The sequence below is a fragment of the Dreissena polymorpha genome, chromosome 4 (genome assembly GCF_020536995.1).
Source record: "Dreissena polymorpha isolate Duluth1 chromosome 4, UMN_Dpol_1.0, whole genome shotgun sequence".
In the NCBI taxonomy this organism is placed as follows: Eukaryota; Metazoa; Mollusca; class Bivalvia; order Myida; family Dreissenidae; genus Dreissena; species Dreissena polymorpha.
In genome coordinates, this window is record NC_068358.1 from 18,245,797 (window position 1) to 18,273,527 (window position 27,731).

At 34.6% G+C, this 27,731-nt stretch overlaps 1 protein-coding gene across 1 annotated transcript in view; it reads right to left on the reverse strand.

The window, feature by feature from the left end:
• Positions 1-16,466, reverse strand: part of LOC127878258 (methylcrotonoyl-CoA carboxylase beta chain, mitochondrial-like) — a 29,399-nt gene extending 12,933 nt beyond the window's left edge. The window contains exons 1-4 of the mRNA XM_052424777.1: positions 16,403-16,466; positions 14,746-14,911; positions 13,592-13,658; positions 6,773-6,857 (exon numbers count right to left, since the gene is read on the reverse strand). Coding sequence (XP_052280737.1) covers positions 6,773-6,857; positions 13,592-13,658; positions 14,746-14,907 — 314 coding nt within the window. The 5' untranslated portion in view covers positions 14,908-14,911; positions 16,403-16,466. The remainder of the gene's footprint in view (positions 1-6,772; positions 6,858-13,591; positions 13,659-14,745; positions 14,912-16,402) is intronic.
• Between the last annotated feature and the right edge of the window lie 11,265 nt (positions 16,467-27,731).

Genomic DNA, 27,731 nt, shown 5'->3' on the forward strand with positions numbered 1-27,731 from the left:
TCAAAGTATCAATCAAATCTAATCATAAATAAAGAAGTTATGGCAATTTTAGCAAAATTTAATAATTTGACCTTGAGAGTCAAGGTCATTCAAAGGTCAAGGTAAAATTCAACTTGCCAGGTACAGTAACCTCATGATAGCATGAAAGTATTTGAAGTTTGAAAGCAATAGCCTTGATAGTTAAGAAGTAAAGTGGATCGAAACACAAAATTTAACCATATATTCAAAGTTACTAAGTCAAAAAAGGGCCATAATTCCGTAAAAATGACAACCAGAGTTATGCAACTTGTCCTTTTACTGTACCCTTATGATAGTTTGCGAGTGTTCCAAGTATGAAAGCAATATCTAGGATACTTTAGGGGTAAAGTTGACCAAAACACAAAACTTAACCAAATGTTCAATTTTCTAAGTATAAAGGGCCCATAATTCCGTCCATATGCCAGTCAGAGTTACACAACTTTGCCTGCACAGTCCCCTTATGATAGTTAATAAGTGTTGCAAGTATGAAAGCAATAGCTTTGATACTGTAGGAATAAAGTGGACCTAAACACAAAACTTAACCAAATTTTCAATTTTCTAAGTATAAAAAGGGCCCATAATTCTGTCAAAATGCTAGTCAGAGTTACATTAGTTTGCCTGCACAGTCCCCTTATGATAGTTAGTAAGTGTTGCAAGTATGAAAGCAATAGCTTTGATACTGTAGGAATAAAATGGACCTAAACACAAAACTTAACCAAAATTTTCAATTTCTAAGTATAAAAAGGACACATAACTCTGTACAAATGCACGCCAGAGTTATCTAACTTTGCCTGCCCAGTCCCCTCATGATAGTAAGTAAGTGTACCAAGTTTGAATGCAATAGCATTGATACTTTCTGAGAAAAGTGGACCTTAACGCAAAACTTAACCAAAATTTTCAATTTTCTAAGTATAAAAAGGGCACATAATTCTGTCAAATTGCACGCCAGAGTTATCTAACTTTGCCTGCCCAGTCCTCTCATGATAGTTAGTAAGTGTACCAAGTTTGAATGCAATAGCATTGATACTTTCTGAGAAAAGTGGACCTAAACGCAAAGCTTAACCGGACGCCAACGCCGACGCCAAGGTGATGACAATAGCTCATAATTTTTTTTCAAAAAATAGATGAGCTAAAAATAAATCTGTACAGTAACTGTGAAAAGAACTTCAATTCTTGGTTAGGAAATAGATAATATATTTATAATTATATAAATTACTTCCCTTGAAAATAATTGTCTGTAACAAATGTCTATTTTTAGTAGCAAATAATTAAAAGCCACTACCGTGACTGTAGATTCACCATTCAAAATGTACAGCTCCATGAGATACACATGCATGCCAAATATATAAAGTGGCTATGTTCAATATTGAATAATTTTCTCCCTTTTTAAAGCTTATTACTTCCCTTAAATCTGTATTTTTTACCGTAGACCGTAAAGAATGACCTTGACCTTTTACCACAATGTGTTTGTCAGAAACACAATGCCGCCTACTGCGCCGCTTTGATTTATTTAACAAAAATATATACGTGGGCAGTTCAGATAACTAAGTCCATTTAAAGCTTATTACTTCCCTTGACTTTGTTTTTTCGACCCTAGACCTTGAAGGATGATGTTCACCTTGAAATTTTACCACTCAAAATGTGCAACTCCATGAGATACACATGCATGCCAAATATCAAGGTGCTATCTACAATATTTAAAAAGTTATGGCCAATGTTAAAGTTTTTTCAGACGGACGGACAGACTGACATACTGACTGACGGACAGTTCAACTGCTATATGCCACCCTACCAGGACATAAAAATATAGGAATTTTTGCATCAAAATATAGGAGGTTTGGGCTTGTTTAGGATTAAAATATAGGAATTTTATGGTAAAAAGTAATGTTCTAGAGATATGTAGAGAACTTCTTACTTACTTGTTTTCCGTCAATAAGCATTCAATTAATGTTTTACTTAAAAAAACAGTCCCTCATCATCCCACCAAGGCAGATATGCTGATGCAGCAACACACTGTGGTCATCAATGTGGACACCTGATTTTTTTTATTAAAATAGTTAACAATCAACAGAACACAAAACATTATTAAACATAGTTTTACAACCTAACATAAGAGTGGAACATAACATTGATAATGAAATTATTGAAACTGAAAACATGAATCACATACATGTAGTATCATATCATGGTTTATAATACACATTCTGTATTTTATGCACATTAAAATTTCTATACACTCTTCAATCAAACATTTTTAAGACAAGAACACCAAAACATCCTATATGATAAAATGTATATACAGAATATTCCTATATGATAAAATGTACATACAGAATATAAGATTTTACTGGCAGCGTCTGCATATAAATATTTTTGAAATTGAACATCAAAATAATTAATTGAACAAAATTGCACTGTGTTATTAATACGAATTGTAAAAAAATCTAATCTCATGGGTATCAGACACACAATGGTAGATGCATATCTTAAACACAAGAAAAAGATGTAATGGTATACATGGCAAGTGACATTAAAACATCTCAATAATCAGGAAGAGCATTAAATATCCCCTCAGAAGAGCATCCCTGTGGAAAGACCTGTTACAACTATCTGCTAGGATATGTTCTCACCTTTTAAATGGTTGTATTTTTCTTCATCAAAGGTGTCCATATAGATATCACAATGGTGTACAACAGCCCTCCTGCAAGATGGTGATGCTTTGGAAGAGGAGGGACAGCTTTTTACACTGTAAATTAAAATATCTAACAGCAGTATTACTTCTTATAAGTATTAAAAAAATAAAAGAGGAAATTTTCAGAACAAAATAGAGGAAAAGTAAAAAATATAGGAAAATAGAGAAAAAAAGTCAAAAATATAAGAAAATATAGGAAATATAGGTTTTGAAAAATATGGGAAAATTCTCCAAAATATAGGAAAATATAGCAATATAGGAATCAGTTGACGTCCTGGTGAGGTTTTATATTTTCTTAAATGTAAATGCAACACTAGCATAGTTGAAATGGCCAGTGTAAAAGGATATAGATAACAAGCAAATTCGTTGAATTGATATTCCCCACCAATATGCTTCTGGACACAATAGTGTTATATTTGACACTCAAAAATGCATTTTTTCAAGATACAAAGGGCCATAACTCCATTATCAACAGATGGTGTACAATGCCATTTGGCGTGCATCAACCTGTTATCCATATATATACTCATACCAAGTTTCAATGAAATCAGCCAAAGCACTTCCAAGATATGGCTCTGGACACACAAACAAGCTTTTTTTCAAGATACAAAGGGCCATAACTCTGTTATTAACAGACAGTGTACAATGCCATTTGGCATGCATCATCCTCTTATCAATATATATACTGATACCAAGTTTCAATGAAATCCGCCAAAGCACTTCCAAGATATGGGTCCGGACACAAAAGTGCTGGACGGACGGACGGATGAACAGACGGACGGACGGAAGGACGGACAATGCCAAAACAATATCCCTCCGCCTGGAAGGAGTAATTAGTTAGCCAGAGAATGCATTCTTGCAGCCAGTAGCTAGGAGCAGCTTTGTTTACAGCACACCTAGTGTCAAAAGTTATTTAAAAATAAAAAGCTATCTTCCATTTGCTTTGATATTAAATACTTTACGGTACTTAAATCTGATGATTAAATATGGGCCCGAGATGAAAAAACTTTTTATGGTACAAGTATATGCTATGTACTGTGGCAGTTTTAAACGTAGTAATAGATTATAGGATTTTTTATTCAATAAAATTTCCTGAATACACAATGTTCCAAAAAACAGCCAACTTTGAAATATAGGCTCATTCTTCTACCTTTTATACAAATGATGGGGTTTTAAAAGAGCAGGTATCTGGTATGTTCAATATTCAATTTGTGAACCAGTATCAATTACTTTCACAGTATTAAAATTCTAGTATGTACACATCTTGTTAATATTATACAATTTGTATAGAGTAGAATTTTGTCTGTTTTTGTTTACTTTTTGTAAGGATAACCGGTATGAATTATATTTCATCAAATACAATAATTGTGATTTTATTAATTTCACACACAATTATCATAAAATCTGAGTATTTCTTCTAAATTAACGTATTACCCTATAAAGGTTCCTTCCAAATCAAATTTTCCTTCAATTTTTCCCATTTTGACGGTAAACAAATCAGACATTTCTTGAAAAATAATCTTAAAAGGCACATTATCAATTCACAAAATGTATCTTTTTATAATTAAATTCATTATTAGTAAATGAAAATGTTGTTTTTAGAATTAATATACTTGTTATGAAGTGCTTTTGCAGTTTTTTTGCAGGAAAAGATTAATTTAGAATTTGATTGAAAACAATACTTATATGCCCTATTTGAGGAATACAAGCATATTGTCCAAAGTAGAGAAGAAAAAAAAAGGCTGATAATATATAATTTATTAAGACAAAAAAAATTGAAAACTTTAATTGCAATATCAAAGAAAAACATTCAGTACAGCTCGTATTGATATAATGAATTAATTCCCTAGCAGAATAAAGTATTTATCTGTTATGCACATTAAAGCATCACATGCGAAAGACGTTTGACCTCTGACATTTCAGATAAAATTTGCTGGGGTTCAGTATTTTTCTAGTAACTTTTGGGCCATGTGTCCGACATTTTTTTTTAAACAATATGTAAACATTTGTTTTGGTTAAAAAGGAAACTAAGAATATGTAAAAAAAAATACGGACTTGTTTATGTTTATTTTACTTTGATAGATTGTTTAACTTTAAAATAAAACGGATTTCATCAACCAGTCGTACTTGCTATATTTGCTGGTTACATACCCAACTCCAAGTGCGAAAGTGTGGAATTCAAAGTTTATTAGGTCCTTTCCGAGCCACAGGCTACATTATGTGTGGACCCAGAGTGTTCCCCAACCTAATTAACCCACTACACTCCAGAAAATTTGGATCAATTTTGAATTATAGCTGCAATTACCAGCTTTTTTGTTGTTACTGAAAGATTTTTCAATTTTGGTGTGGTCTTGTGTGGTGGGAGGTGGGGGGGGGGGCCAGAGTACTCACAGCAAACCCGACCTACCCGATATGGTGATCACCAACCCTACTCACATGCTGCCAGCAAAGGGAATTGAACCCGGGTCGCCTAGGTGAGAAGCTAGTGTACCAACCACTGCACTAGCTGGACAGCCACGTGCGATTCCAAGAACCGGTCAAATATTGCACCTTGTTTTGTTACTGAGGCAACACAAGCTTTTGATTGGTTTAATTGAATTTTAGAAGTTTCAATCAGTGTGATGAGTTGAAATCGAAAGCAGGGAACCACACAAATGTTGCCTGTTCCAGGTCAAGATTTGATACAAAAGTAAGCAGAAGAAGCGGCTGTTCCAACAGTCAAATTACTTGTTACATAAAAAAAATCACCAAGCTTTCTTCACTTTTAACTGAAAGTTTTACCATTTTTATAAAACAGGTTTAAAGTTAGTTGTAATTTTATTGTATTTAGATTTGTTGAACATTCGAACTTCATAATACTAAAAAGAAACTATATAAAAGGTATTTTCTTTTGTTTGGTTATAGAAAAACAAGGTCGGGTAAAATATGGTGAGGTACTGAAAATTAAAAAAGTTATAGGACCTCATGTCCGGTAAGATTTATTTGTCTTTCCCATAAATTGACATTAAACACAGATGTTGCATTATATTTTTAATATTTAAATTAGGGATGGCATCGAATACCAATATCGATATTTGAATGTTCGCAAATTCATTCAATCGAATATTCGAATATTCGCATAAAACTGCTGGATTGATTTTACCTTGTTATGTGTTAATTTCCATTGGTTTGAAAGTTATATCCGTTTGCTAAATACGAGGCTGTTTATTAACGTTGCTATCGAATAATTGTATCGCTGTCGACTAATACTATGACCGATACTGTGATCGGGCACAAATAGAATGAAAAACATCGTGTCATAGAATTTTATTTTCTAATGATTCCACAGATTTGTAGCAGACCGCGCATATGTAAAACTAAGTTTACACACATTACACGTTGCGGTCTTCTTATCCACAGACCATGTAAAATATTCCATACTGCAGAAAGGGCTGGTGGCATTTTCAGATTTGAATTAGGATTCCTTGATGATTGTTTAATTTATATCATCTGTTACTTTTGAATAATTCACATATTTAAATGTCTGTTCAAACTGTGATCACAAAAACTAAATTATTATTCGCCAGTAAATTGAAGCCCTAAATTGGTACCTAATTGACAAACAACAGTTCGGGCCCTTTCTTATAGTAAGTATTTTGTATTGCGCGATTTGAGTAATTCACACATTTAAATGGCTGTACATACTGTGATCACAAAACTTAATTATTATTCGCCAGTCAATTGAAACCGTTAATTGGCACCCCATCGGCAAACAACAGTCGGGGCCTTTCTTAGAGCGTGTATATTGCATTGCGCAATCAACACTGATACGGGCCGCGTTATCAGTTTGACACGAAGAACGTCACATCAAACATGTTACTCACGGGTGATTTCGGTTGCTTTTCAGTAAGCTGTTCGCAGGTCATTAAATATTGGTGAAATTACGTTTGAAAAAAAAATGCGAATATTATTTTTATTATTCGAATGCTGACCATTCAATCGAATATTCGAATAATTTTGCCATCCCTAATTTAAATTGATTTAAAATGCAGAACAAATAGACTTCAAAGAAAGTAGCCCTACTCTGGATCTAAAAGTCTATTGATTCTGTCTCTTGGCAAAAGCTTGTTTCGGGATACATGTCGTTGTCTCGCCTTTTCCCCTCCACCTGAAATACAAAAAATGACAATGTTCAATTATTAGTTCCACACAAGTTTGACATATAAGGATATTGTAAAGATATATATGGGAAGGAACAATTTGAGACTGCAATTGTTGCCTTGAGGAAAAATTTGACTAAACTAGATATGTATCACACAGACACTGATGCCTCCATGACAAAAGTTTGGGCACAGACACATCCACTACATGTACATATTCTACAGAGGACAACAACTAAGGGTCATAAATTGTATCTTTGCAAAAACTGTAAGCAGCAAAATTTCCTTTGTTATCGATCATTTTCAAATTTTGAGCAAAAATGCCAAGCAGTTAAAGAAGATGATTACACAGACTTTGTGACACTAGTCTTCATAGTGGAAAAATGGACAAAATGGCATATATCTGCAGAAACTTGTAGCAGCAAACAGTCCTTTCTTTACAATAATTTATAACTTTGAGCTAGAGTCATCTGGTACTAAAAGAGAAGTTGAAAAAACATTGGACAAAATGTTCTATATTGAAACAAGGGACAAAATTGTCACAAAACCAGGTTTTCATTGTGAAAAAAATCTGATAAAGGGAGAAAACTCAAACTGAACTTTTGAAATGAACAAACAAAATTAACCCCCTTTGTAAGTTTGTTTTTAAAAAAAATCTATTTTTAGTCGTGGCGACCTTGACATTGGAGATATTGACGTGATTCTTTCGTGCGACACACCGTCCCATGATGGTGAACAAATGTGCCAGATGATTTTAAAATCTCACAATGAATGACATAGTTATGGCCAGGACAAGCTCATTTATGGCCATTTTTGACCTTTGAACTCAAAGTGTGACCTTGACCTTGGAGATATCGACGTAATTATTTCGCGCGACACACCGTCCCATGATGGTGAACAAATGTGCCAAATGATTTTAAAATCTCACAATGAATGACATAGTTATGGCCTGGACAAGCTCATTTATGGCCATTTTTGACCTTTGAACTCAAAGTGTGACCTTGACCTTGGTGATATCGACGTAATTATTTCGCGCGACACACTGTCCAATGATGGTGAACAAATGTGCCAAATGATTTTAAAATCTGACAATGAACGACATAGTTATGGCCCGGACAAGCTTGTTCCGCCCGCCCGCCAGCCAGCCCGCCCGCATTCGCCAATCTAATAACCAGTTTTTTCCTTCGGAAAACCTGATTAAAAACCGAAAAAGGGCAATAATTCTCAAAAACACATTAACACAGCCTTTAATTACTGGTGCTTCCTCTTCTTGAGATGCATAAATAAAAAGCAAATAATACTTCCAAGATGGCACTTCAGTTGGTTTGTTTTTGGTTTCTTTGAGACCGCCGAATATCAGCCCTTTCCCCAAGACGTTTTTTTTGCCCAATAAATTTTCCCCCAGACAAAGCTTTCCTATTAAACAATTAATGCAAATAAGTTTGTAAACATCAGTTAGAGTTCAACTAGAAATGGCGCGGCAGAGGCCGACGCGTATCCCCACGCTGCATGTTTGACCCAGGGGCGCCCCAGGGTTGGTAATGGGGCCATGCATAGTTGAGATTGACCGTATTGTCAAAGGAGAAGTTCAGTATCAATTTGAAGTGAATCAGTGTAGAAATGAAGAAATTATAGTAAAAAGGCAATTTTGGGTGGGTGTGGTCTATTTGGCGGGGCGCCCCAGGGTTGGTAATGGGCCCATGCATAGTTGAGATTGACCGTATTGTCATAAGAGATGTTCAGTATCAATTCAAAGTAAATCGGTGTATAAATGAAGAAGTTAATGAAAAATGACATAAAAAAATGAGTGAAAACCTCTGACCCGGCCCCACCCCAACCCCCATAACTTTTGACCCAGGGGTCAGATCAAAATTCCAAATAGTGCAGGGTCGCACATATGCTCATAGCTACCATGTGTGTAAGTTTCAAGGTTTTAGTGCTTATAGTGTAGGAGGAGATAGTGGCCAGGACGGACGGACAGACAGACGGCGGAGATAACCACAATATCCCCACGCTTTTCAAAAAGCGTGGGGATAATAATGGTTACAATAATGTTAACTGGAAATGATCCGATGCGCATGTGTTAAATGACGGACGAGTGATATTGGGCATTCGGAATAGCCGTACAACCAAATCAGACTTTTGGATTGGTACACAAATGCAGCGTCGTAGCCACGCTGAGGCACACCGAGGCAGCTGCCTTGGTTACAATTTGCAGAGCAATGTTGAGATTACAAGGAAAAAAAGGAAAATTTATGTCAAAGAATAATATCTATATGAGAAATTGATGCAATTTAATGAATTTTAAGCACTATGATATTCACAAACAAATATTATCAATGAGTACAATTGGTTCATGTTGAGGCAGATAATTATTTCAATTTAATAACATCAATTGATGCCAAAATGCCTCAGCAAAATGATTTGGAAAATCCATATATTAAACAAAGCGTCGCACTGTACACTTCGATGATAATCATGGTGGACATTGGAACGTACCGAGCTATAATGGGTTGCATTGTTTTCCAGATAGATACGACCCAAATAACAGATACCAAATATATATTACTATCGATTACACATCAATTAACCCTTAACCCTACCCCTAACCCTAATCAATATGACCCTGTCACGCAATCAGTAACGCGTCAGACACTGGATCCTTTGACCACTATTATATTGTCACTGCGTTGGTTCGAACCCCAGAAGGACCTTTTTTATTTCCAAATAACTTCCATCAATTATCCTTTTTATAAGAGCTTATGATTGAAAGCGCTTTTGATGTTATATATTTAAACATTTTTTTTAAAGAGCCCTAGGTGCTTTCAAGCTCCAAATGGAAAAAAAATCGTCTTGAATTTTTTCACGATGAACTTGTCTGAACTACAACACCAATTTAGGCATAAAATGTGGTTTAAATGGCATTATAAACGCACCAGAGACGGTATAGGATTTTAAAAAATTTAGGGGAGGGGGGCATGCCACCGGACCCCGCTAGAATGACCTAAGATACTGTCTCGGCTAAAATTTGGGTCTGGCTACGCCACTGAAATGTAGTCGAAAAATTGATTACATTACTGGATTTTGACGCATATTAAGAACAATTTATTCAATGGAATCAATGTTATAATGCTGTCTGAAAAGACCTGTATTGTCACCTTCAACAATAAATAACAAGGGACAAAATTGTCACAAAACCAGGTTTTCATTGTGAAAAAAAAATCTGATAAAGGGAGAAAACTCAAACTGAACTTTTGAAATGACCAAAAAAAATTAACCCCCTTTGTAAGTTTTTTTTTTTTTTTAAATCTATTTTTAGTCGTGGCGACCTTGACATTGGAGATATTGACGTGAATCTTTCGTGGGACACACCGTCCCATGATGGTGAACAAATGTGCCAAATGATTTTAAAATCTCACAATGAATGACATAGTTATGGCCAGGACAAGCTCATTTATGGCCATTTTTGACCTTTGAACTCAAAGTGTGATCTTGACCTTGGAGATATCGACGTAATTATTTCGCGCGACACACCGTCCAATGATGGTGAACAAATGTGCCAAATGATTTTAAAATCTGACGATGAACGACATAGTTATGGCTCGGACAAGCTCATTTATGGCCATTTTTGACCTTTGAACTCAAAGTGTGACCTTGACCTTGGAGATATCGACGTAATTATTTCGCGCGACACACCGTCCAATGATGGTGAACAAATGTGCCAAATGATTTTAAAATCTGACAATGAACGACATAGTTATGGCCCGGACAAGCTTATTCCGCCAGCCCGCCAGCCAGCCCGCCAGCCAGCCAGCCCGCCCGCATTCGCCAATCTAATAACCAGTTTTTTCCTTCGGAAAACCTGGTTAAAAATTGGAGACACTACAATAAGAAATTGACCAAAAAAAGAGAGCAGAATATGAGAGAAATGCAGAGAATTCTAAGTTTGTTAAAAAAGGGGAAACACTGAGTATTTATTACCCAGTGCTCACTCTGGCCTTCAGAAAATATAAGCCAAATTTTGAAAGGAAATTATGATTAGACGATTTTAATAAGGTTCTCTGGCTTGGAGTACCCAACCCGCCTGTTGCTAACAGAAATCAACTTTTGACTTTACAACTGAAAAAACCCCACACATGTGTTTCTTTCTTGTTAAGTCTAAAACAAACTGTTATATTAATGTTTACAAGAGATGTGTTTGTCAGAAACACAATTCCCCCTATTGAAAATATATATAAAAAAAAATTACCTTTGACCTTGAAAGATGACCTTGACCCTGAACTTCCACCACTCAAAATGCGCAGCTTCATGAGAACGCCGCTTTGAATATTTGTTTTTGTTTTTTACCTTTGACCTTGAAGGATGACCTTCACCTTGAACTTTCACCACTCAAAATGTGCAGCTTCATGAGATGCACATGCATGCCAAATATCAAGTTGCTATCTTTAATATTGAAAAAGTTATGGCCAATGTTAAAGTTTTTTTCGGATGGACAGACTGACTGAATGACATACTGACAGACGAACAGTTCAACTGCTATATGCCACCTACCGGGGGCATAAAAAAGCTTTCTTCTATCCTCAGTCAGTTGTCAGCCAGCTTAAAAATAATGACCATGTTTGTGTTAAATTATCTGTTGCCTTGAATTTGTTTTAAGATAGTAGAATATGTTTAAAGTGATATTATGGGCATCTTACAGTTTATAGGTGTCTATCGCAACCGTTGTTTATTTTTGGTGTTTTCACTTCATATACACTTATATTTGTTAATGCAGTATCAACATACTAAGACAATATCCTGTAAAGAGAAAAATAATGCATTTAAATATCAACCGTACTTTCGTTTTGACAACTGATGATTCGATTAACGATGTGAATCTAAATGTAGTTTTAGTGCAGATTCATTCATATGACACAAAGACACTATTATGTTTTACGGACCATTTCAGCTTAAAAGACTCACCAGTCACGTAAAATATTGAATACAATTTTTTTTTTTAAACAACTGGTAGCAAGATGAGTTGCAGATAATTGGTGGTGCAGATAATGGTGGTGCGGTGGTCTAGTGGTAACACACTGGTCTACCATTCCAGAAGACCCCGGTTCAATTCCTTACCAGGGCACTGGAAATTTCAGAAATGCTTCAAGTGTTTCCCACCCAACTAGAGATGTACTGGTATGAAACCCAGGTAATTTTTGCGTGTATCGGTGCTATAAACTGAGCACTTAGAACCAAGGGATCTATTCGCAAAGAGCTAGGGTATCGAACCCGGATTCCTTGTATCTCAATACTGTCTCTTCTGCAAAAACCAAAGGACCCCATTGGAAATAAGTGCTTGCACTTATTGGGTTATCCTTGACCACAAGGTCAGAAAGAAATACATACATACATACATACAATTGGTCAGTAAACACATTTTAACTAACTCTTTTGACCTGTTAATTCTTTTCAACTCAATTCAACAGTGAAAAATGCCCATAATATCACTTTAATTGATTATTGAAGACTTACCTTTTTTTACCCATCTGACGTTTCACAGATTTTTTCCCATAAAAAAGGCCAGGCCCTTTTCCCAAAATCATTGAAAAACAGCACTTAGAACCGGATGTTTTGAAATACATATAGAATTATACAGGATGAGTAGGTTATTTTTTTCAACATATATTGCATATGGAAAGTGTATTCATGCATTTAAAAATGAGGTGGTTCAAGTGATAACCAACAGCGACACAAGTAATGCAACTGTGAATGTTTGAGCAACAACCATTCAAATGCATAATTCCTCACTCTCCAAGGAGGCATAAACATAGACCATAATCAATAGAAATTTGAATAACAGATGCATCTCAGATATCCAGATAAGGTTTTGTGAAATTCTTAACGTTACTACCAGATTTTCAAAAAGAATTCTTAACTCTGAAATTTTATTCTTAATGTTACTACTAAGTTTTCGAAAGTAATTCTTAACTTTCGAAAGGACCTAAAAATAAATAATAATGGTTATTTTCATGAAAAAAATCAAAATAAACATACTAGCAACTTTATTTATACGAGTTCAACAGTGTCTATTCAGTATTATACAATTTTATTTTTCAAATACCTTCATATGCCCAAACTGTGCTTAGATTGCATGCCGTTGATGAATTTTTACATGTTTCACAATTAAAACGGGTCTCCCCTTCAATATTTTCAGCAATTAGCCACGGGAATTATTGTCCCTTCCAGTCATTCAATGTTTTTTTGTTTAAGTTTGGACCTGTCGTTTCGCGTTTTTTTTTTAGTTTTACGACTGTGTCGGCAACTGAAGATACAACATCGTATAAGATCTTTTCTACAATGTCTTTCTTAACATTCAACTTCGGCTCACTTTGCGTACAATATGTTAAAAGCGTGTTTTTGCACGCTTTGCAGTTTTTTAGGACGCTCTCTGGGCGCCGCCATTGTTTTTTGACAGATAGACTGTACACGCCGCTTTTATTGGAAAAAAAAACGCTTTGTTAAACAAACCCGATAACCATTCTATATAAGCACCGAAAAGATCTTTAAAACGCATAAAAGAACTCAATAAAAATCGATACGAACCGAGGTAAAAATAATATTCGTAACTTGATTTTGTAATTCTTAATGGTACGACAAGATTTTAAAATAAATATGTAACGGACCTGAAAATAATTGGTAATTATGAAAATAAAACCCTTATCTGGAGCTCTGCACTAATGGAGGACAAGCATTATACAATTACCCTGAACTATAGTTGATATTCTTCCTTTAAGTTCTCCAACCAGATTTGACATGACTTCATAGTTTTCCTGCAATTTCAAAATAAGTCCATATTAAATTTACTACTTTTATTTGTCCTCAAGTCAATCCACAATACTGGTTTGAGAGAATTTCACACATAAGACATAACTGATGAAATAAAAATGTTTACAATTAAATATATCAAACAATGCAAATATTTTGTTCCACCTCCAGAAATGTGATTCGTACATAAATTTCTATAAGTAATATGCGTTTTACTATAAAAGCTTTAACTACCTCAGGGAATAATCTAGAATTTACTTTCTATGGGTCGCTGAACTCGCAGATTTTAGACCAATGAGTCCCAGGCCAAAATTAATGAGTCCACCTTGAAAAGAATCGGTCCCAAATTTTGAAAGATACCAAGTAGTGAAGAAACTTTTAATAATATCAAAAACTTGTTAAAATAAAACAAAAACAAATTCAGAGTTATCACTATCTTGTTTGCCTTCACATAGGCTATAACATAATCTGTTACATGAATGTAACCTGTTATTACATTTCAACTTGATTAAAATCGATGATAATATTATTGTTAACATCCGAATTGCGAGCTTGATAATATTATTGTTTACGTCCGAATTGCGAGCCGTTTACCTACCATTATTAAAGTTTAGATTTGTTTATTTTGGATTATTAAGCTTCAACACCTTATTTCGGAGGCATTTTTTCTGTATTATTATTTATGACTAAGTTACACAAAGTTAAAGCAGGTTTTCATCCGGGGACTCGAGAAAATATCGTAACACATTCTATTTTAAAGGTCGATTCTATTTGGTTTGATTTATACATCAGTGGCTCGACTAGAGCCAATCAAAAGACTTGCTGAAGTCTTCAAGCATCATTTGGTTAAACTTAGCGTTCATTGCTACACTTTTGACTTGTACACAAGATGGTACCTATCGTGATTCGCGTATGCATTAACGGATACAGTTCAGCAATGCGTCCGAGTGGACGCACATATTTCAAAACGATGCGTCTATTTCGATATTTGTGCGTCATAGACGCGGGACGCACATGTAGATTATTCCCTGCTACCTTATCTTCACATTTTAATAATTAACTGTTCTCCACCCACCTTATTTCAATGCTCACCTTGAAGTCAGGGCTTTCACGATCTTGCTTTTTACCAATTGTCGGAGATCCATCAACAAAATATGGTCTCGACTGGATGGGAACCAATGGCATTTGTTTAAACAATAACACATTTCCAGTTGCCATTGCTCTATGGCTAAGAAATCTAGAAAAAGTTATCATTTTGTATAGGAGGTTTTGGGGATTCCGATAATGACGTCACGTTTGCGCATGCTCAAATTTTGGCCGTCAAAACTGCGGCCATTCTGCTATTGTTTGCATTGATGAAGCGCATCGTGATAAGGTTACAAACGTATTCGCGACCCTTTTAAAGAACATAAAATACTCAGAAATTGAAATTCTTTCAGATTAAATTGAATCCAATGAATGAACACAAATAAAGAAGAAAACAAACAACAAATTGATTGATTTGATGTAATCAACATATAGAAACTGATTTGAACCTATTTGTCTGTAAAAACTTACCTTGTTACAGATTAACTAAATCCTCTTGATAAATGTTAATGTTTTCTATTTAATTGTTCACACCAATTTTGACACTCTTTGTTTCAGCATTTTAACCCAGTGTTTAATTGCCCCTTTGTTTATCACAAACCAATTATCTCGATCGATATGATCGGTTACTGTCCAGACAATTACTAAGAAAACAGTGTGTCATAAACCCAGGGACCTATACTTGTATGACTCTGTATGGGGTCTCTGCATAAACCACATGTGTCTGGTCATTAAACACAATTTATGATACCTCCATGTCATCTCTCGACATATTAAGTCAAAAACTTAACATAGCTTTAATAAAATATTTGAACATATTTAAAAATAGACATTTGTCCGAAATGGATTAACAGCTAGGAACTATAACGTATATATATTAGCCAGTTTAAACATAATAATAAAGTGTTTAATAACTATACATTTAAAATATTGTACACATTTACTGCTACACAATGAACGTATTTAACTGGTACCTGCAAATTTAAACTCTGCTATAATGTGTAAAGATCGTGCGTTACTGCAGTGTTCGAAACATCATCATGAAAACAAGCAATAGCGTTTGTTCATTATAGGGATATAAAATACTTGCGCTAAATAAATTAAATGTGTAATTTAATGGTATCATAAAATGCTAGATTTGTATCGCTCATTATCACTACTGACGAGTTTTCAATATACGTGTTTATGCAAAGACAGTTCAATTTGCAAAATATGCAGGTGTTTTTTCAAATTGAATGCTTAAATTTATTAATATTTTCATTCAATGTTAACGAAACGAAAATTCATTCAATGTAAAAGAAAATTAAAAATACATTTCAAGATTGAAATGTATTGAGCTATTTTAGGGCTTTGTTTTATGACTAATTCAATGAACCCCTTACACTAAATTTCAATCGCGGATGAAAAATAACACTATCGCATCCACACCACTTATTATAATATTCAAATTATTATATGTTTTATTATTTTTGAAATATCATTTATTAAATTCTTATTTTAAAAAAATACGGGTATTTATAGTTTTGTTTTGTGAAATTGTAAGTATTAAGTCTTCCGACGACCTTTACTCTGATACAATGTAATTGGCCGCGATCAAGAAGTTGACGGCCAATCTATTTTTAGTAACGGAAAACCCCTCTTGTGACGTCACACAAAAACCTCCTATTGTTTATGTTGTATACCGGAAGTACATGTGGATTTGCTGTGCTTGATTTGATTTTAAAAAGAGTCCATCAACACAAGGCTACATGTCACCAATTGTTATTGATGCATGTGCGAAATAAGGTTCCTCTCCATTTGATTTGATCGAAGTACAAAGACGAAATCTATGATACTTTTTTCGGGACATGAAGAAAGACTGGTGAATAAACAAATGACTGAAAGAGTAAAGTAAGTTTGTGAGTGAAATAGTGACCTTATGAATGAACCGATGCATGAATTATGTCATTGAGGAGGGAAATGATGAATACATGAAAATTGTTTGTAGTGATTATCATTATCCAGAACTAAAGAATGTCATGAATGTTGGTTTACAATTATTGCTTGTGTACAAGATTTACCAGAGTGTATCTAATACTTGTTTTGACCAAAGGTGTGTAGGATTTCTGCCTATGTGAGATATATGAGAACATTAAACAAATAAAAAACACACGATGAACGCTTGTTACTATTCAGAGCAAAGAATTTAACCAAATAAGTCACTTGTTCTTAAAACAACAGAGTATACACTATGAGTCCAGTATGTCAAAACAATATTTGCATTTTCACATCTAATCATAAATTCTATAGCGACTACTAACTATACCGGTAAATCCTGAAAGTTTGAATTTACAAACATTGCATAGTTGTATCAAATACATGACATGGACCTCCCAAATGCCTAAAGCAGAAATCTACACAATTCACTCCAGCCTAGTATCCTTGCAATTGGATCCTCTATATTTTCTTCAAGATACCCGGTCTCAAGCTGAATTGAACTACATGTAGTAGATAGCAGATGTTAAGCTGCCAAAAGCTAAAATGCTAGTCTTATTAACAAGGCACACTAGAATGCGTTGCTTTTTCGCACTAAAATAAAGCCATAGCGGATAATTTCTAAAATAAATATAGTAATATAATTTATGCCAAACGCTTGTATGATTGTTAATGCAAATCTGAATGTGTTTTTTTGAGTACATAACATGATTGTTTTACTGTTTTTTGCTTCAATTAATTTATAGAGAAAAGCGTGATATTTTATTTTCGAAAAATGAAAAACCACAATAAATACGTGATGACTTTGTTAAGTTTATTGTGTGAAGAATATATATTTGATATCATATACGATTTGTTATAAAATTTCAAACAGGTAACAAGAAACACCAGTATATAAATTAATACAAATAAATCTTAATGCGCACGATGTGCGCCCATACAATAACTCTGACAATTTCAAACTCGGGAATCATTCAAATAGTCCGATTCATCTACCGAGTAAATATTCATTTCCAATAAATTGTTAAACTCCTCTTCGGATGTTGAATCTATACTTAACGACTTCTCTGCAGTAGTCACGTGTTTCTCCACGATGTCTTCGATGATAAGACTGTTGTCGGTTTCTGTGAAACTGTAAGTAAACTCGGCGCTTTGATAAGTATCGGGATTCGGAAACGAACCGTCGAACGAATACTTGAACAAAGCTTCCTGGGTGATGTGCGCATGCGCAGGCAATTGGAAACGGCTGGATTCCGAACATTTTCTGAGATTAGCGAAACCTGATTCACGACGTAAAGTCCGCGGCCCTGAATGCATGGAATGAGTCTGTACATCGACGTTGATGTTCTGTATTGACCTGACGTTAACGTCATTCAGCAGATAGCTTTCTTTAATCCGCTTAGATTTCCGCTCGTCATTCTCGGAAAGTTCGAGGCCGCCAACATATAATTTCTGTCTGGGTGACTCTAGCTGTGTAGCTTTCTGCTGGTCTGCCATGAACTTCTGCATTATAACAGTTTTCCCATTTCTCTCACTGAAACTGTCCAGGTATTGCTTGGATAATGTGCACTCGTGACTATCCCGACCGCGTTTCGGTTGGAGGGCGGCGACTACCGCGGTACCTTTACGTGGCCTGTTATCATCGCTTGGCAATGGATCGGTTCTCTGACGTTTATGAAGCGGCTGGTTGGCGCCTTCGCTCGCATTTTGTTTCTGGTCTTTTGAAACGCGACCAACGGATTCGTAGCCGGTATCTGCCGACTCTATGCTTTCCTTGGAGTTTGAGCGCGTTGGCTTTCTGTCTGAGCCTTCACTAGATAAGTGCTCAATGGTCTGCCTGTCAGTGCACTTCCGTTTAGGTGTTCCCGTCGTCCCCGCTTGGAGTTTCTCATGTGTGACTTTGCCGCAGAAACTCAGAAAGTGCGCCATCTCATTAAGGTCTGCCCGGGCAAGGAATGCGTCCATGCTATTGGTTGATTCACGTGACGTCATGGTATTCTTTGAATTACGTTGCGAGGCTTGTTCAGTCTTTTCGGAAAGCTTTTGAATTTTCTTTTTCTGGTATCGGAAGTAGAACGCTAAATCGGAAATTTTCTTTATTGATGCACGAGACAAACGTTCACGTGTGGTCGGAGATGCGACGTCAGTTGAGATTTCTGTATGCCCACATGATGATGGTTTTATCGACAACTCAATATTTTTGACTCTGCAGTTCTTTCTCAAAAACATTGATTCATTATTTTGTTCATTCGTTTCTTTCGTAACGACATCGACGGTTTGGTACACCGCCATATTTCGGTCCTGACTTTCACACAATGTCCTCTTGATATGATAATCACCTAAGCACCTTTCAGGACGTGCAGAATGTCGTCTATTAGTACCGGAATCTCCACTTGGACAACAATCTGTAATAAAAATTTGCGTAGACAAAAATGCTACAATACAGGGTTACTATTAAACTGTATACATGACAGAACGCATTTTAAGTAGAAGGACGATGCTCGTGGTGGTGTTGATAAGGACGATAATGAGGAGGAGGAGGAGCAGGAGGAGGAGGAGGAGAAAAAGGAATAGAAAAGTTCAACAGATCAGTATTAATACTTAATTATTCTACGCACGACATGCTTCGACGATTATTTATATAATTACATCAGATACGATAGGTTTTACATCTGAGAGGAAAAGAAATATCAGCATTGCTTCAATGAAATAAGTCATATTGCGCTCAACATACTAGTTAAGTGTCAAATAAATGATAATAACGGTGAAATTATTGTGATTTACAATATTTTTATCGAGTAAGTGTATGAAGATTCGTGCGAATGTTAGTTTGAAGTATCGCATTTGCCATTTGGAAGCGTCCGAAATCTATGCATAGACTGTATGTATATTTAACTCGAAAACTTTAAAAACACATCTAAGAGCTCATATTAAATGCAGTAATGACGCTTTTTACCAGTCTGAGAATGACGTTCAGCTTCAACGGAAAACGATCATCGGGAATGTAAAGCCCTAGAGATGACACGGTATGAGAAGCTCTTTATTCTAAACCAGCCATTCATGGCATTTCCTAGATATTAATAAGATACTTACACAAGATAATACTATTTTACATCGTCGTGGAAACCCAGTGACAATTCATTAACAAACTTATTACACAATATTTACAAAATAATGAACTCGACTACGATCTGGTTATGTGAAGTAAACATTGAATGGTGAAAATTTAACTAATTTGTTTAAAAAAATATACTCACGCCTTTTATTCGTTAACGAAAAATAATTGTGATATTGTGACAAAACTAAATGGAAAGCTTCTGAAATTGTTTTCTAATCGATATTTGTAACAGGTTTATTTTCTTCTAATTTAAAAAATATAGATTTATATATATGTTCAACTGTTATTTTTCACGTTATTTAGTACATGGAAAATTTTTAATACTAGGGCATTTCACACTCCACATAGTTTGCCAATAAATATTGCTTTTGATCATTCTATTTTATAGCATATGATCAAGACATTTTAGTGTTATTGTTAGTTTTAAAATATCGCTTTACTCTTAGAAAAATCATACTAATATTTGTTTTTATAAAATACAGGATATTTGACTCGAACATTTGAAATGAAAGTTTAGAGCTATGAAAATAAAGAAGAAAACGTGTTCAAACCTTTTTTTATAATCGCGTTTACTTCAAACGTAAACAATGCTTTAACTAAATACTGACGAATTACAAGAATTTAAAGCCTCAAATATGACACGGAATGAGAAGCTCATTTGCTATTTATACTAAACTAGTAAATGCTCATCATGTCCCAAAGATTATTTAACGAGATAAGTTTGTTTTATTACAAGAAATTAACTAATTAATGAAATCGATAAAGATCTCAGTATATTTGGTGGGTAATTTAGAAAGCCTATTGTAGGATCTAATTAGAACTAATTAACAATTCACACGTGTATTAAGACATTAAATGGTGTGATATTGTAACAAAAGGTCAATTCAAGTAATGTCGCAAAGATTAAGATCAGTTTGTTTTACATCCTTATTTAATTTTATTTCACAGAACAGACAGTTTATTCAGACATACGTTCATAGTCTTAAATGCATTAAAAATACACCGGAACATTCAAGTGTGACATGCTGTTTTAGTTTTCAAATTATTTAAAACTGTTTTGATATCCAATACAACAATAATAACAACAGCAAAAACAAGAACAAAAATAAAACAAACAAAAACTACATTTAATAATTATAAGCTTTTTAAAAAAGTTGTTTGAATCGATTTACGTATTATCACATGAATGTATGAAATACATTTAAGTAGGTTTCACATGTCCAAAATAATATTTCGTCTTACGTAGTAATCAAGGTGGTAATAAATGTATTTCCAATGTTGTACTTATTTTACTTAAAGCAAATACACGTTGGTTGTTTGCTCTTATTGTTATTATCAAAGACCGATTAAGTTTTTTTTGTTAAACGAAGGTTTTAAAGGGAGATTATACGATTTTAATATGTATTTAATTGTAATATATTGATAAAAAATATGTTTCAATAACACAAAATAGACAGGAAAAATTATACATTGAATCAAATTTCATAAAATGCAGCAAATACAAATTAGCTCTCGAGCCGATTGTGACGAAGATATTGTGTACATATTTTCCTACAATAACCGAAGCATTCGTCTTTTTATTAGGATCAGAGTAAATGTTCGTGTGTCGAATGAATAGATATTGTTGCAGGAAATTAAAATGATCCGTGAAACTAAATTTAGATTCACATCGTACAGGCATGATACACATGCTGGCGAATTTGACTGTACAGACATTTTCGATTTCAGAATTGTATATCTGGCTTATTTCGCATTTTTCGACACATGTTTTTCTTAACGTTTATTTTAATTTATATTGAAATATATGTATAATAAGTTTTTTTACACATTTTATATAAATTCATAAATATTTAACAAAATCGTATAATCTCCCTTTAATACACGATAGTTTTTGTGTCGCCTGACTATGGTTTGGGGACATATAGGTGTTACTTGCTTCGGCGGTGTCGACGGAAGCGTCCGCGGCGTCACACTTTTCGAAAAAGGCTCATAACGTCTATGTCCCTTCAGATATTGATTTTATATTTGGTATGCATGTGTATCTGGACAACACCTTTCCATGCGCATGCAATTTTTTACCCCTGTGACCTTGACCTTAAACTTGAGGTAAGCGCTCATGTTTCGAAATCTGCGACCGCGATTCGAAAAAGGCTCATAACTACTGTGTTCATTCAGATATTGCTTTCATATTTGGTATGCATTTGTTTCTGGACAACACCCTTTACTTGCGCATAAAAAGTTTGACCCCTGTGACCTTGACCTTGGACTTGAGGCCAGCGTTCAGGTTTCGAAATCTGCGACCGCGATTCGAAAAAGTCTCATACCTACTGTGTCCCTTCAGATATTGCTTTCATATGCGGTCCGCATGTGTATCTGGAGAACACATTTCCATACGCACGAACTTTTTGAACTTGGGTTCCGCGTTCAGGTTTCGAAATATGTGACCGCGATTCAAAAAAGCTCATAACGTCTGTGTCCTTTCAGATATTGCTTTCATATTTGGCCTGCATGTGTATCTGGACAGGACCTTTCCATGCGCATAAAAGTTTTGCCCCCCCCCTGTGACATTGACCTTGAACTTAGGGTCTGCGTTTAGATTTCGAAATAAACTAGATCTTCATGCAGTGGTACCGTGGCCAGTAAAACCTTTTCAAAATACGCCAATAACTTCCGACAATTGGCTTACGGAATACCAAATGAAAAATACATAGTTCTTGATACAACATTTAGCTTGGCAATTCGTATCCGACGGATATGTAACCAGAAGATTACATTTTAGCTTATAGCGCAAGAGCTATATAACTAATAGTATATGCATGCGCGGATACAAGAGCGACAATGTATACCATGCTTATAACGAAAGCTAGCGCACAGCAGTCAGTAACAGCTTGCCTCACTAAAAAACAGTGAACCCTCCCCTCTTGCATTTGAGTGAAACGGCATAGCGCGCGTGGTATTTAACAAAAACACAAGTACACGCTGAAATAAAATGTAAGGCGTTGTTGCAAAATGGAATCTTTACACCATAAACAATGACAATAAGAAGTTTGTTTTTGAACAGAATAATACACATCTTTTTTATTCACCCAAGTATACAAAATATGCAATAAGGTCAATATAACAAAGCAATTTTAGTAAGTAAATTATAAAGAAAAAGTCTTTTTATTAATCAATAATGTAAATGTTTTTAACCTGGATACATTGTTAAACAGGTTTGTTTATTGAAAATTAGAAATCAAACGAGTAAAATAATAAAGCGTTTGTTAAACTTTTCATTGATAATTTGTTATATACATGTATTACAAACTTACGCGGTTAAAGTATTATCATGGGCATTTTTCACTGTTGAATTGAGCTGAAAAGAATTAAGAGGTCAAGAGTTGATTAAAATGTGGTTACTGACCAATTATCTGAACTCATCTTGCTACTAGTTGTTTATAAAAATAATATATATTATATTCGATATTTTACATGACTCACCCAGTCCTCTAAGCCGAAATGATCCGTAAAACAAAATAGTGTCTTTGTGTCGTATGAACGAATCTGCACTAAAACTAAATTTTGGTGCACATCGTACATGCATGATCAGTTGTCAAACGAACGTACGGTTGATATTCAAATGCATTATTTTTCTCGTTCCGGGATTTTGATTTAGTATGTTGATGCTGCATTAACAAATAAAAGTGTATATGAAGTCAAAACACCAAAAATAAACAACGGTTGCGATAGACACCTTTAAACTGTTGGATGCCCATAATATCACTTTAATTTCAAGAGCCTAAGCGGTTTAGTAACTAGTCTGGATTACCTGAATTTTTGTCTATTTGTTTACAATAGAAGCTGGGAACCAGACTATGTAGTAACAGCACGTTAGATTATGGGCTCGAATGTTTTTAGTTAACTTTTTTGCATACAATAATTGTTTTTAATTATTCTTAATATGAGGTTGAAGATGCATATATGTAATGACATTTTTTTTTTAATTTCGAAAATATGAGAAACATGTCCCTTTAAGAGAGGCATTAATCTTGAACGAGCCTTTGGGAATTTATACATCTCATAATATTTGTCAATTTTGTGCTTACTTTAAAAATACTAGTGCACAAAAATGGCAAAAACACGATACACATGAAATAACGTCAAGCAAATGAACACAATGACGTCTTTGAATTGCGCGAAATAGCTTTATCACAGCATTTCAGAAGTACAGCTAGTTATGTTCTATGTTGGTTTATGTCGACAATAACACACGGCAATGACGCAGTCACACAAATCTTCTTTTCAAACATTGAAGTAGTTGATATATTAATGACATCGCCTTTTCCAAACAACTGGGCATCTGATTCATTGATATTACACTATTTTGTCCATCTCACTGACAATTTTATTGTCATGTATTGATCTAATGATTTCATTCGCGCGAGGTTGGAGTCAAACAACATGCCAGCATTGTGTCAAAATCCGCTATATCGGGTTAGTAAATGTGCTTCTTAATTTGCTATGAACATTTGATTACATGTGAACATAAATATTTATTAGGATCATGCTATTCCCAATTTAAAATCCTGATTAAAGGGGCCTTGTCACGTTTTGGTAAATTGACAAAATTGAAAAAAAGTTGTTTCAGATTCGCAAATTTTCGCATTAGTTATGATATTTGTGAGGAAACAGTAATACTGAACATTTACCATGCTCTTATATAGCCATTATATGCATCTTTTGACGATTTAAAAAACCTGAAAATTATAAAGCGTTGCAACGCGAAACGATTGAATAATTTGAGGACTTCTGTTGTTGTAGCTATATTTTGTGAAACTACGATGATTGCTTATATGCAGTATAAAATACATATGTCATTGCATGCGGAGGAATGGTTGAGGGGTCCAAGTCGGAGACTTTTTACGCCAGGAATCCAGGGGTCAGTGGTTCGAGCCCTGCTGAGGGTTACTTTTTTTCTTTTTTAAATTTTATTCTTGATTTTTCACTTGTGCTTTTTTGAGCAAATGTTTACATTTATCAATACAAAGAATTTAATAACAAACTTCAAAACATGCCAAAATCTGTGAAAAGGCCCCTTTAAGTAAGACAACTAATGGTGAATAAAACAAGTGATTGTTTGTGCAATTGAGCTCGAAAAGACTTCCGCTATTTAAAGTACTTTGATATAAACGCGTTTCAAAGTACCAGTTTTCAGAAATATGAATCATTGCAATGCGCAAAATGCAACAAAACACGCAACACACCCAATAAATCTTTTAACGATGCACTTCTAATTCATAAGGAAACTGTTCAAGGTTTCAAATGTAATAAGAAGTTGTTGCTTCAAACACTTTTGTAACGGGTTTGGTGTATTCCTGTTATACGTGTAACTGTACGTTTTGATTTTCTTTATCATATTATTCTTCCGACATTCTGATTGAAAACCTATATTTACTTTAATATCTGTTTGGGTATACTAAGTCTTTAACAGCTCGTACCATACATACAGCACATGTATTCCAAATGCACGGATTCATTCGTTTGGAAAGTTTTCTCTGATTCATTATTTCCATTGTTTATTGTTTTTATTTGTAAAACAACTGCCCTCAATCCTACGGATAAGGCCACACAATCAGTTCCGAGCTCGAGAATGGATAAACATTTGACTGGCCGTCATCAGATGGAATGAATTATCGGTAGAATAAAGGTGTCAACCTGCTACCAGACCAATTGGTTGACATACAGAATACTAGGCAAACATATTTCATCAAGTTCAATTATAATGTATTTAAGTGATTTTCCTTCAAAATTTAGAGTTAAGATGGTGGTATATATATAGTAACTTGTTTTTTTAAAATGATTTAATTAGTGTAATGTTATTTTTATCGTATGTTCAACGTATAGTTCGTTAGTATGCGTGTGTGTATATCCTGAGATGCATTTGCAGCTGAAGTTTTTTTTGCTGTTGCACATTATCAAGTACTGGATGGCATAAGCGAGCGTTTCCGCAGATGAAGCAATTTACGAGATCCATAAAGTCATCGTGCTCTCACTACCCAGTCATAACTCGGCATCTCACGGGGAATATCGCGTCATTGCTCGTGGGAAAATGTGCAGTACAAGAAAACAAAACAGCCTGCTCTACATTAACATTTCAAATGTCTTGGAACCCAAGGTCAAGTGCAAATTTATTTCAGCTTGTTTTGCAAGTGTGTTTCTAGCGATACATGAACACATATATCATGCAGCTCAATTCTACTAAAGACATCGTTGATAGGCTGTAGTTGCTTTTAACATTGTTATGACAGAAAATAAAACTTATTAACATCATGGACATATAAATACAACTATTTCAAGATAAGAGTCTGTATGCAATACATACCATGGCATAAATGTATGAATTATGAGCATTTGTGATAGAAAATGCGATACAAATAGTAGTACACCGACAAGGGTGTGTTCATATGACATGTGTACTAGTAATTAAAGAACAATACATGGACTTGAAAATTCGTTGCATTGCCAAGATGTTTATCATACAAAGTATATAATGAATGATAAATAAAATAAATAATAAAATGCATATCAAACTTGACAAGTTTACAACTACATCCTCGCATTTGATATGAATATATGAATATGTTAAATTGATTTCTTTAAATATTGCGGTTGTTTTTATGTGGAAACAGCGCCGATTCCTGTGAGCTTTTTAAACACAAAGAAAACATATTTACGTTGTATATAAATGTTTGTACACTCATTCATATCTTCTCAGTCTTCTTTTTACATTATGTGACATAATTGTGTTTGTTTCTGATTGCTGTCACAAGACACTCAATACACACGTGTTTTATCATGTAAAAATTGGATCAGATTTCGTGAGTACAATAGTTGATAAGTTCTCATTTTCGGCAAAACATTAATGTTTGATCATTACTTTGTCCAGCTGTCGTCAGTTTCTTGAATAAATGATCCGTTCGACGTGGATGGGTCTTAGTGTTTAGTTTACTGTACGTTTTTTTTCTACATTGTGAGTCTTTTGATCATGGCGTCCATAAAAATGTACACTTGTTTCAACAAAAAGAAAGCATTTGCAAACTTTACATGCTTTTTCGATTTTTAATAATATGTATGCTCCTGTCTACATATTTTTCATAAAATGCATCGCAATTCATAAAACGATGTTTGATAACATGTAATGGTATGTTACAATTATTTTAGCCAATTCTACGGTGGTACATATGGGACATGTGTATGTTTTTATTTATGTCGTTATCACAGCTTAGTATCTGATTCGAGTAATTCATGGAAACGACCGAGTAAAGTCGTTGCAACGCCTAGTTAACTCGCGGGAACAGCTTAGTCAGGCATTGGAACGAGTTAGTAAAACGTAAACACGAGATAACTTACTCGTTTGAACAACATAGTGAATTCGTGGTGTCGAATTAATTGCCAATCACAATACTCATTATTTATCGATAGTTTGAAAATGGAGGATATGAAATAAATCTGACGGATACGCGTGTTCAATTATTTACAGTTATTATTGTTATAAATATGCCTGCTTCAAAAATAAGTTATCGCGACCCAAAGAGTAATCAATCGTTTTCAAAAATAACTTGGTCGCTCCCACGAGTAAGCTATGTCGTTACCACGACTTAATAAGTCATTCCCGCGACTTGCTTTAAGTCGTTCCTAAGACGAGTTAGGATTATCGTGACAAAGATTTGCACATTAATTCCCATGATTTAGTTATCTCATTACCACGATTTATTCATAGAAGCTTTACTAAGTCAAAGTTAGCAAATACATAAAACTCGTACGTGTCACATCTGTGTCACCGTAGCTATCCTTTTATCGCGTGCATTTTCCTGCATGGTACCTCCCGCTTGCATAATGAGCTGATCTTTATCGCAAGCAA